At 44.2% G+C, this 12,415-nt stretch overlaps 1 protein-coding gene across 1 annotated transcript in view; it reads right to left on the bottom strand.

Annotated features, from left to right (window-relative positions):
- The window catches only part of PROX1 (prospero homeobox 1), a 71,091-nt gene extending 60,174 nt beyond the window's left edge, over positions 1 to 10,917 (bottom strand). The window contains exons 1-2 of the mRNA XM_081186001.1: positions 10,326 to 10,917; positions 1,808 to 3,601 (exon numbers count right to left, since the gene is read on the bottom strand). Coding sequence (XP_081042127.1) covers positions 1,808 to 3,534 — 1,727 coding nt within the window. The 5' untranslated portion in view covers positions 3,535 to 3,601; positions 10,326 to 10,917. The remainder of the gene's footprint in view (positions 1 to 1,807; positions 3,602 to 10,325) is intronic.
- Between the last annotated feature and the right edge of the window lie 1,498 nt (positions 10,918 to 12,415).

Raw genomic sequence — 12,415 nt, forward strand, 5'->3', positions numbered from 1 at the left:
TCCGATCAGAAGGAAAGGGGGGCGGGGAAGGACTTGATTTAGCTTAAATACAGCAGTACCTGTATCTTTATCTTCTTTTGTGCTTGCTTTGTTTACCCACTTGAGAAAATAAGTTAGGAGATCTACAAATGCATCACTTGTCCTTTGGGAGAGATGCAGCAAAGGCAGACTCACTAGGATTGCTTAAGAAAATAAGACGTTTGGATTTGATCTGAAATTATTTCCCCCCAGCCCACATCAGATTCTCAGAAGCCTTCTGGTTTTGAGTATCACAAGTCAATTTCTTTCTGTTTCTTTCTTTCTCATTTTGGCATCCAAATTTGAAAATTTCCCCAGGTTTTTCCCCCTCCCGAAATTGGGAAATATCGTTTTGGCTTTAATGTGGAAGTTTTACCTGGAAAAGAAACTCCATCCCTCTCAGCACAATCCTACACACTTCTGCTCAGAAGAAAGGTTTGTTGTGTTGGATGGGGCCTGCTTCCAGCTAAGTATGTATAGGGTGGAATGACATATCTATGCCTGCAGAACTCCAGCCAACAAAATAAACACATAAGCGACGTTATTTGTCTGCTAGTGAACACTGGAGCTTTGGAAACAGTTTGAGAAGGAACATCTCTGTCAGTGCGGCTAGGATATTTTGATGCAGGCATAGGAAAGGAAGGGAACTGGAAAAACAACCCTTCCAGAACTAGATTGTAAGGGGGTGGCTATTGTTTAATTGTTTATTTATTGAATTTGTAAGATAAAATAATAGTAAGGTAACAGGACAATACAGTAGCAGGTCTTATGGAAAATTCCCTACCGGCTCATCACTGCCTTTGGTGACGACTTTTTAACTAGCGCAGGGGTTACTTAGATATCTATAGAACCACTCGCAAATAAAAGCTCCACACTGCTGGACAATTCAAACAGGCAGCTGACATGGGTACCAAAAGTTTGGGCTTATTCAGCAGGAAAACCTGCCTCCCTTTGACAGCAGTCGAATTCACGTGAGGGGAAACTTCTACCCATGAAAGTGATAAAAGCCACTTGCTGCCTTCTGAGTTTTGTCAGATTGGGGAAAGACAGCAATGAAGCTGCCTTGAACATCACAGCCAAGTAGATGCTCTGCTTCGTCATGGGCTAATAATGCGACTCCCTCCCCACCTGCCACCTGCATTTGTTCCCTTATGCAGGTGTCAATTTTAGGCCCGAAATGCTATGGTTGGGAGTGCCTTCAAAATTGCTTTTTTTAAAGCTGCCTATGATCTGTCTCAGATATCATGTGTACAGTTTGACAGGTCAGGAATTGAAGAATGGGAAGTGGGGCTACTTGCCCTCTCTCTCCCAAACTTGGGTCTTTTTTTATGGCTTCAGTTATAGTTATAACGAGGTTTCTCCCCCAATATACATTACCAAGATGTTCACATCCAGAAATCTATCATTCTCTATCAGGATTAATGGACAAACATTAGAAGACAACCCATTTAAATCAGGCATGGGGAACCCTTGAGACTCCAGATTCTCCTGAACTACAGTTCCCATCATCCCTGACCGGGCATGCTGAGGCTGATGGGAGTCGTAGTTCAGTACCATCTGGAGGTTCCCCACACCTGTATTAAAATTATCTCCTAAAACTGTGCCAGTGAGGAACTGCGCAGAATTGATCCACAACGGAACAAGCATAGTTTACCTTTTCTCCACTTTGTGAGAAAGTTAGGGCCTTATGTACATGTCATTTCCCTTGTTCCCGCCCATCAGTTAACCCCTTACCACCAAACGAAAGAAACCCCATCATGCAAAATGTGGGCTTTGCATTGTAAAGGATATCGCACTCCCCGAGTAAGGTGAGATTTCGGAAATATCTTGTAGGTCACCACACTCGGACTTGATGAGAGATATAGAGAGGCTTTCAGCGGAGCTGGGAGGGTGTGCTGGTGAGCAAGGGTGGTGGTTCATGTGGTGCGATGACATCTTGGTCCTCAGACTTGTGGTCTCCCTTGTTAAATCTAAGGATTCTGGGGAAGCTCTGTCTTTCCCTGGAAAGGAGGCAGAAGGAGCGCCTAAGGGATTCTGAAATGGGTAGGCCATAAGGGGTAGCGGGAATGGGTGGCGGAAAGAGGAGGAAGTGAAGCCTGCGGTAGCTGCCAGTGGAGATTGATGGAGAGCCGGGTGGTGGCTGCCGGGAGGAGGGGCAGAGGCTGACTGGTCCGATGAATTCTTGCGGACAACTAGGGGCAGCGCTTCCGTTTGGTCTGTGGAATTAGGCAGTGGCACATTGCCAAAGGTGTCTAGCGGGTTTGGAATGATGACATCACCAAAGCACTGGAGGCGCTGGTTGGCTGTGTGGAAGTTGTGGTTCTCCCCATTCACAGCAAATCTGGCCTGGGGGATCTGGAGAGGCGGGAAGACCTGAGGAAGTTGGCGGGCGGGCTTGGATGAGAAAACCTTGACCACAGTGTCCACCACCTGAGACATGGCAGTGTTCAGCTCCTGCTTGAGGGTCTCGGCCAGGTGCTTGCCTTCCGGGTGGAAAGAGTGCGGCCCGTGTTCTTTCTCTTTGGGGCCTTCCTTTCTGGGCTTGTTGTCCACTATCTCTTGCTCCCTGATCAGGGCTCGGGCACGGTCGATGAATTGCCCCGGGTCTAGCTCGCACATCTCATGATCTGACCTGCCCACCGAATCTCTGGCCCGGGCGTCCAGCATTTCCGAGCGCAGGCTGTCTTCGGACAGGTTGCCGGCGTCTTCATCGTTTTCCGAATCTGTGCTGTCGTAGATTTGGTAGAACTTCTCCTGCAGCTGGCGCAGCTGTTTCTGCATGTCCTCCAGCTGCTGTTTCAGCTGTCTGCGCTCCTCTCGCTTCTGTTCTTTCCGAGCCGAAACCAGCTGCTGGAAGCTCTGCTGCTGCTGCTGAGGCAGCTTTTGCTTGCGTTTATTCTCCCGGTAACTTTCCCGGGGACTCACGGACTGCGGAGCCATCTCTCTTTCGTTTTCATTGCCCCGTAATGCCACGCTGGGGGAATGGCTCATCCCCCGAATGATATTCTCAACCCGGGCACGCTTAGCTCTCAGGTGCTCGTCGCATAACCGATCCATATCAAACTGGCTCATGGTAGGCCTGCCAAAAGGGGAAAGACACTCTTGGGGGCTGTCTCTTGAAGAGTTGCTGCACACATCCTCCTGATGCACTTCAGAGCCTGTGCTGGAGAGACCACTGGCTTGAAAACTGGGCTCCGTGCCACCATTTTTGTTCATGTTATTTTTCAACAGCTGGGAAATTATGGTTGCTCCTGGAAAAGGCATCATGGCATCTTCATAGGAGTTCGCCCTCTTCAGCAGCTTGCGGAGCACATTTGACTTCTCCCCATCTGCATGCTGCACCACTGAATACTCAACATCCTGCTCTGAACCTTGGGGATTCATGGCACTAAAAAACGACGCTCTCGCCTTTGCAAAAAATGCAGATGCTGTCCCTACCGTCCTTTTCACTCCAATGTCAACTCTTCTTCTCTTGGTTTGCCTGCTTAAGAGGGCTGTGCTGTCATGGTCAGGCATCACTGGACTGTTATTGTGCCATCTTCAAAAGCTTGTCAGCTGGGCACAGCTCAAGAATCCTGGGACCCTGGCCAACAGAACAAAAGGACTGATGAATCATTTTCTTTAAATTTCTCCAAATTTCCTGACCTCAATCCTGAATCAAATGCAAAATGCATAGGCTCTGGGATTTATGGCACATTACAATTATTGCAATTTATTATGCACTCTGCTTGAAATGAAACATTTTAAATATTTCTGCTCCACTGGTTTAAGATGGATTAAGATTTTTTTAAAAGAGAGAGAGAGAAAGAGAGGGATGGGGGGGGGGGAAACTGCTTAAGCACCAGTAATATAGGATTCTCTTGCACAAATGCCTAAAATGATACTGTTTATCTTCAGAAGAAACAGTAGATTAGAAGAACACAGGCTCTGACAACCAATTGATTAAATTTAGGGTATTGAGATACATGTTACAAAAGAAGATGAAAGTAGGTCTTATTGTTAAACAAGACAGCCATATCAAATTTGAACTAAAGAAAAATCAATTTCATTGCAAGAAGGTGAAAGCAGTTTTCAGGCTAAAGTAAAAACTGGAATTTATTTTTTTTACGAGGATTTTGATGCATGTAAACAGCGATTGGGTTGCACAAAATTTCAGAAATGGTTATAGGAACTACAATTTAGGGGAGAAATACATTTTGCTTTTAATGCTCTTTTTTATATATAAAAAAAGATCTATTACTAATATAAAGAAAATGGTTTCTATATTTCCTAGTCTATCCAAGTTACCAAAATTGTGTCATTTTAAAAAAAACATCCCAATGTGTTGTTCTAAATGGGGAGGGGGAAAGAACCTGTCACCTTTGATGACTGGAGTATTTTCACATTTCATAAACTATGATATATGGCACCAAGGTGTTTGCATAAGCAGAAACAGGGCATTTTCAGCACTGTGACACTGTCCTTTAGAACAGCTTCCAAAGATAATATCTCAGGTGCCTAGTGAAATCATTCTTACATACAACATTTTGCATACACAGAACCTTATTTCCTGTAACACACACACACACACACACACACACACACACACACAGAGGAAGACTGAAAGAAAAATATGGAGACATGAAAGAAAACAACATCAAACAACAGCATGAGAAAGGAAGATATCTTCTCTTTTATAGGAACCACCATTGTTTCCTAGGAATACAGAATAAAAAAGAAGACAGATAACACATTTCCTTGCTATATATATATATATATATATATATATATATATATATGTCTCTTGACATTAACTAGTGATGCTAAACTCACATTGCATGTGAGGCATTACAGACTTCTTCCGGTGCCTTCATGTTGAAAGCTATACCAAGTTAAAATTAATTCCCACCCCCCACCCCCATACTGTGTTTATCTAATATTAAACTTCACGTTTGCTTAACAGAGCACAATCTTCACAATAACAGGGTCTCTTGCCAAAGGCAGCACGCAGACTTTTTGGAGCTGCTCCCATCTGTTTTGGTTCACCTGTAAAAACATCTACGTGCTCCCTAGGACTGCATCTGTGGCTAGTTTTTAAAGAATGACTACCCATGCAAATAAGCATAATTTCAGCATGAAATAATCTGTACAATCAAGTGTGTAGACAGTGCTTGCAGCAGCAGCAGCAGCAGCAAAATGAAAAATCTTTTTGAAAGAATGAAAACCATGGCTCTTGTTTTTAATCATCTGAAGGCTGTGCCCCCAACCCAAATATTCTGCACCTACTAAAAGAACTCTTTAAAAGATTTTTGCTTTCACGCGAGCTGCAGGATGCTCGTCTGCATTCCTTGCATTTTGCACCCCAAAGAGGATAATGGTATATAGACTCTCTTTCAGATAAATTGTGAAGCTAGAATCAATCACAATTGTTAGTATTTTAGTCAAAAATTCTACTTAAACATATACACACAAGGGATGCAAAATACTGTAGTAGTAGTAGTAATAATAATAATAATAACTAAATAAACAATTGACCTGGCATAGCTGGATGAATGTAAACCAATAAGTCTATTTTTCCACAATCATTTTATACGCAACAAAAGTAAAAAGTAGTGTCTCTTTTTCTTTCTCTCTCTTCAATGAGTGAAATTAAATTAATGTTTGATGGCATGGTAGAACTGGATTTATCTGAAGGCCTAAGAAGCAAAGCTTAGCTTGGGATAATCAGTATCAATCAGGAGGCTTGTTTACATAGAGTTATTATTTCTATGTAGGAAGTTCGCTGTGAATTGGTATAAGTCAGGGAATAATAGTGGCAATGGTCTTATTATTCGGCTTAGTTCGTGTGACCATGGAGCAGAGTCAAATCTTTTGTGGAGTTGGCAAGTGTCATTTCTCTCTCTCATTTATTCACTATTCTGTTTATTCTAATGGGGGGGGGATTCAGCTGAACAACTCAACACCTCCTTTGCTCCTTAGGTTAAGCAGAACTGAATGACCACTTCTATGAAGGTAAAGGGCAAAAATGTGCAGCGCTGAAAAAGTCCTTTGAAGGGACTGGATCCGCAGCTCATTTGCAACAGCAGATACAAAATGCCTGGCTGCTGCTGACTTTCCTCCAAGTGCTTCATCAACATGAGCTTCACTGTAATGAAAGAGAGGTTTCGCTATAGGGGTGTAAAATGGGGCTGAGCATTTGCAACATTGCTGCAAGTGTTTTCACTTAAGGTAGCAGCAACAGGAGGGGGAGAGTTGTTACCTTCGCCTGTAAAGCAGTGGCATTTGACTCTGAAATCAAACCATTTGGCAGCCATTTGAGGGTTTCTGTCTTTCTTTACTTTGTATATTTTAATTCCCGTCCATTCCTACTGACCCACAAACCCAACCACAGGGTTCCACACATACGCCTTTTGAAGAACCAGCTTTCCTTCGCTTCTTTCCCTTCTCGCGGCACTGCTGCCAAGGACAAGGGGATGAGGCATGGTTCCATGGCGGCAGAGGACACGTTTTGCATGCCAAAGGTTCCAGGTTCGATCCATGGCGTTTCCAGGTAGCGCTGAGAAGGAACCTTGCCTGAAACCCTGGGCAGCCATTACTAGCGTGTGGAGATAATTCAGACCATGAATCGATGGTCTGAATTGGTATACTGCAGCATCCTATGATAATTTGTGTGTGAGAGAGAGGCCAGCAGACAGACAGGCCTGGTGCATGTGCATGGCACTGACCGAGGAAATGCTATCATAAGGTCACTGTCACGAATCCACTATCCATTTTCGTCTCTCGTATGTGTACTGACTAGTGCTCTGTCCTACGGTTCTGCCACCAGAAGGGAAGACCACATTGGCTCAATAGACAGCAAGCCTGAGGAGCGACTGCTCATGAATGACACAATTAGTCCTCTCCTCAAAGCCCCCCTCCACTCTCCCTGGGGCTCTAGCCCTCTGCTCTCATTGACCCTCTGAGCTGATGCCATCTCTTACTACAACTGCTTTTAGACAGCAGAATTTCCGGCTTTGAACTTTCAGCCCAAATGACGAGAGATGTGTTTTCCTGCAGCCAAAGAATGCCAGTGGCTCAACCTCTTGGTTTCAAAAATAAAAAATGCCAACATGAACTGACATCCTGAGAGAAACAGAATACCGCATACAGCAGAATGTGAGATTCTGAGTCAGCAAGAGCGCACACATTTGATATGATGAAGTCTTTCCTATTAAGACGCGCATGCATATATATATATATATATATATATATATATGGAAGGACAAACTGATGGTCAACTTATAGACTGTACTCCTTTCTCATTTTTAAGGGGAGGAAGGAAACTGCTTTGATTTTCACAGATTTCTGTTCTGGAATATACGATCAATGAAATTCTAGAAATCAGTGAAATCCTAAATTTGATTGCAATGTACACAAATGCTGTTGCTTAGTACGATACTTTGAATTCAATATACATTACAAGTGACCCTTCACCTGGTGACCTGGTGTGGCTTCTGTTATCTGACCCTTCAAATTATGTAGGGCTTGATTGTGAGCTCTGTTTTTCACAGATGGAAAGCAAAGAGCGCCTTTTCTCAATTCCATGGCCTGTATCATAAACCAGACTTAGTTCTCTTCTAGTGAGGTCCCAGGCTGCAGCGCACACCTTGCTGATCTATAATCTGTCCTCTCCTGCACTTCACAATCATCTCAAACACTCAAATATGCTATACTGAGAAATTATGTGTAGTGTAGCAAATGCATGGCGTTTAGTTTACAAAAACCCCGTGGAGAGGATTAGGTGCCCACAAGGTGCAACACATTTTTTCCCCCCAAAACCATGTCGACTATACAACCTTAAGGCATCCCAGTCCTTAGCCCTAAACATTAGCTTGCTTAGATGTGCAATCCAGAAATGTTTAGAATGGCTCAAATAGAAACGTCGATGGACTTGTCTGCAAAGTAATCGCCTTAGATAGTGTAGACTAAACTGCTTTCCCATATGGCTAAAGTGGATTGATTTGGGGGAAAGGGAATGATTTAAATAGCAGGTACAGCTAAAAGTTGAACAACATTTTTACTTTGGTAAAAGAAATCAATTGCTTTAAGAAGCGCAGAATTATCTGGTGCAATTTCTCAATCAAAGCTGCCGATGGTGAAGACTGGAGAATGAGAAATTTGAAAGGAAAAAAATCATTCTGCAAAGTTCGAAGCTGTATGTTCTTTTTACAGAACCCAGTTATTGTCTCTCTTCCACGGTCCATAAATATTATATTCCATATGTAACTAAAAAAATGTTTTGAAGGGGGAAATATGTGATAATGAAAGTGTCCTTACTGCACTGGGTTTAGGTATAATAGTTTAAGGAGCGTAAGACAATGACAGCGGTACACGCAAGTTGTTAAATGTCGACAGAACATTATATTGTACAGATCCACTTTAAGTCACCTTACTGTACTTCTGAGAAGTACAAAAGGTGGGGGGGGGAGATATACAACATTAAAATTTTTCCAATGGCAATGTTTTCAGTACTTGTAAGATAGATGACACATTCCTGTCCAATACTCCATCTTTTTAAAATGTTGTGAAGGAATTTAGAAGTACAAGTAATAGTTATTTCTAGCATCAATTACTTCTTTTCTGCTTCATTTAAATTAAGGCATTATGTTAAAATAATAATAATTAAGGACCAAATTAAGGACCCATCTTTAGTTAAAGGAAGGAAGGAAAACTACTGTGGGGACCAATCTGGCAAGGTATTAAGAAGCTGCTGTGAGGTGCTTAGCATTCTCACTCCTACATAGTATAGAAAGTACAAAGTGTCCTGATGACGAAAAGGAGTTGCTATCTTATTGCTTTGTTGGCGTTAGAAATCTTTTTTGAGGGGGGAGGGTGGGAGCCATCCTATACGAATGCATCTAAAGGTTACTCCGTATGAATAAACTATTTGGGTAAGCAATATACAAAAGGCAAAGCCATGCCAGCATATTCTCCATACAAGCCAGTGCTTCAAAGAATCACTAGAAAGAAAGAGCACACCAGCGAAATCAAAACTTGCACATTTATTCCTACCGTAGTTTCACCCCAGATTTTCTTAGTTATATCAAGGTATAGAACCTCCAATCAGAACACTGAATCAAATCACTCACAAAACATACTCAGAAAAAAATCACTCAAGCCTTTTGTAACAGAGCACAATTAAGTTATCCATCACCTGACACTTTCGTGCACTTGGAAAGTGTGCTGCAAAAAAAAAAACCACCAATAGCAATATCCAACCATCTGAAATATACGAAATTTAATTTTGAGCTGATCATTAAAATAAATCCCCAATGGTGACAGAGAGGCCTTCTTTCAATTTTGAACTGCAGTTCAAAGTTTTGTATTAGATTATTGCTTTGACTGTGTGGTCTGCAATCTCCATTGTCAGCAATCTGTGAAGCACATGGGCTTACGAGCAACATTTTAAAAAGTTCAAGTTCTTCCAATAGTGGGACTCAAATGGCAACTTTTATATTTGCCAGAGATGAGCTTTGGAAGGAAAAGCAGGTGAAATGGATAATGACAAGGGCCTTGCAGGGTTGTAACCTATGAAATACATGGTAAGATTAAGCAAAAGAAATGATAATCAAAGACACATACAAATGCAACTAGATCCATTTCAAAAGTGGTCAGACCTGTCAAGGCAATGGAAACAAGAACCAAACAACATGCTCCATTTTTAATCTAACAGTTCATTCCACGTGGCCCTCCGCTAACCTAGCAGACAACATTAACTTGGAAGAAATTACAGGCTCTCAAATGGATGCATACAGACTTCCATCCTTTGTACGTGTATATTCAAATGCAAGCTACAAACCTACAGCTTTGGAGGCATGCATTTGTGGGAAGATTGGGGGAGGAATGATAAAAGTCAAATATGGGGCATTTCATACTTGATGTACTAGAAAGTAATATCCAATAGCCTGTTCACAATTCTTCTTCCAATACTCAAACTACCTTCCATCTATTTTATTTGAATTCTAAGCCTGCTCAATCCTTCCTTATCCATGCTCTGGACTCAAACGACACCTAATCTGTCCTCAGATGGAGATGGGAAAGGTATCCTCAAGATTTGAGACCTACCGCCAAATCTTAAACGTGTTCACTCAGAAGTGAGCCCCATGTAGTTTAAAAGGGAGTTATTCATTTGCTTTTCAAGTAAGCCTCACTGACTTTCGTGAGGCTAATTTCTGAGCAAACGTTGCCAGAAATGGGTTGTTAGGGAACTTACGAGTTCCCTATATATGTTAGAAGGGTTCTGTCTGACCAAGGATGCCGCCTTAGACCGCAATCCTACACGCACTTACCTGGAAGTAAGCCCCACTGAAAACACTGGGATTTATTCCTGAATAGACATGTGCAGGATCAAACTGTTCACAAGCACTTTCCCTAACTGAAGACCTTTCTGTTTCCACGGGGAGCACCATCAAGTGATCTCATAAAATCTCCAAGTAACCAGGCAGATGAGAGGCATGGCATCAGCCTGCCAGTTCATGAAAACAAATGCCAACTTTCCCCCTTCCATGCTCCTCCAAGCGTGTCAGGAGAGGTCCAAGTCTCTCTCTCTCTCTCCCCCGCCCTCCCTTACCCAGCGAGACCCATCTCCTAACAAAGCGCCATAAATTCATCAACAGTCGTTGTGCTGAGGATCAACAGAGGGGGAGAGGGAGAGAGAAACTTGCACCTGTCTTTCTTGACACAACACACCTGTCTGGCACTGCCCATGCGCACTTGGAGCGAAGCGCCCCTTGGACAATTTCAAGAGCTTTGCCAAAGCGGAGGCAAAGAAAGAGAAGCGCACCAGCAGCCTCTCCCGCCGCCGCCAGCCCGCCCTTGTTAGAAGAGGCCACCGGGGGCTGTTACAACCGCTTGCGAGCCAAAACTGCTGCTCGGTCGCTGCTTTGCAACTGGGGACTCGCTTCGCTCCCCCCGTCCCCGTCTCCAGATCTCCAGACAACCCCCTCGCCCCCTCCACCTGCCGGGCATTATTTTTCTTAAGACACGGCCTCCCATGCTGGAGGGCACTTTTCTTTGCAACTCTTTGCCTCTTTCTCCTTTATTTGCGCACGCTGAAACTTAAGCACCCAGACATACACGTGTACCCCCCTACGCGCGCGCACCCCCCCCCCCACCCAGGCACACACTTGCACAGTCGTCCGACAGGCACCGTTTGTAGCCAGATCTTCGCTACCACGGCAGGGGGGAAGGGGGTGCGGGAGGGGTAGAGGAGCTTTGCCATATTGAGTTTGTGCGCCAAGTGAAGCTAATCCCACCAACTAGCTAAGAATAAATAAAAAAACGAGGAAGGGAAAAGTGTCCCGTTACGGGGGCAAAGATTTCTCCTCCTTCCGCACCCCCACCTCTCCAAATCGCGCGCGCGCACCCCCCACCCCCCACCCCAGTCCGCCGCGATCCGCGAGTTTGGAAGCACTTCGGCTCAAGTGCTGCGGAGCGACGCCTCTAGAGGAAGCCGGCCGGGAGTGAAGAGAGGAAGAGCGAAAGCGCGCTCCGGAGAGGCGAGATTCTTCCTCGAGAATGAAGCTTTCTTTCGAAAAGAAAAGTCACACGCGCGCAGGGCAAAGCCAAGCCGATCAACTTGCAGCACCGAGAGAGAGAAAGGGAGAAAAGAAACCAAGCAAGGCAAGAACTCTTGAGCAGACACGGAGGAGATCGCAACCGTGCCGCTGATCGTTTCTGGATCTCCTCCCCATCAAACTTCCCACCACCCATTAAGCCCTTTCATAGATTTCCTCGGAACTAACTTAAACGCCCAGCCGGGAGCTCCAAGGAAAAGTGAGTCTGACTGCAACCTAGCCCTAAAAACCTGACCCCTGGGTTTTTGGTTTGTTTGTTTTTTAAAGCACCCTTCCAGCTCATCCTTTCCCGTCCACCAGCCCGTCCTTTTCAGTCCTCCCTCCCCCGCAAAAAAGAAGTATTCAAACACCCATACATTTCCCCCCACCCCACCCCTCCTGCTCAAATCCTCTCTCCGCGTATTTATAAATACAGCAGGTGGGGGTGGGAGATATGAGAAGTCAGGGGCATGCAAATGATAAGCAAATCGAAGGAGACAAAAAGAAAGGCAGCGATTAATAAACAAGACAAAGAAGAAAGACCAGACCAGGAGTTGGAGAGAGAGAAAGGGGTGGCGGGGCGATGGGGGGGGGGGGTGGAAGAAGGAAGCAAGCCAGCCTCAGGAAAGACACTCATACAAAGCCGAATCATTCCCCACTCCCAACCTTTTTTTAAAAAAATAAAAACCTTTATACGAAACATCGATAAAAAAGTCGAGAGGAGAAAGAACGGGAGAGAGACAATCAGGAAAGGGGGGGGGGAGAGACATTTCCAACATCAAACCTTATCCTTTCCAACTGGGCAAACTATTGAGAAGACTGTA

This window comes from Podarcis bocagei (assembly GCF_964188305.1).
Source record: "Podarcis bocagei genome assembly, chromosome: 3".
NCBI lineage: Eukaryota > Metazoa > Chordata > Lepidosauria > Squamata > Lacertidae > Podarcis > Podarcis bocagei.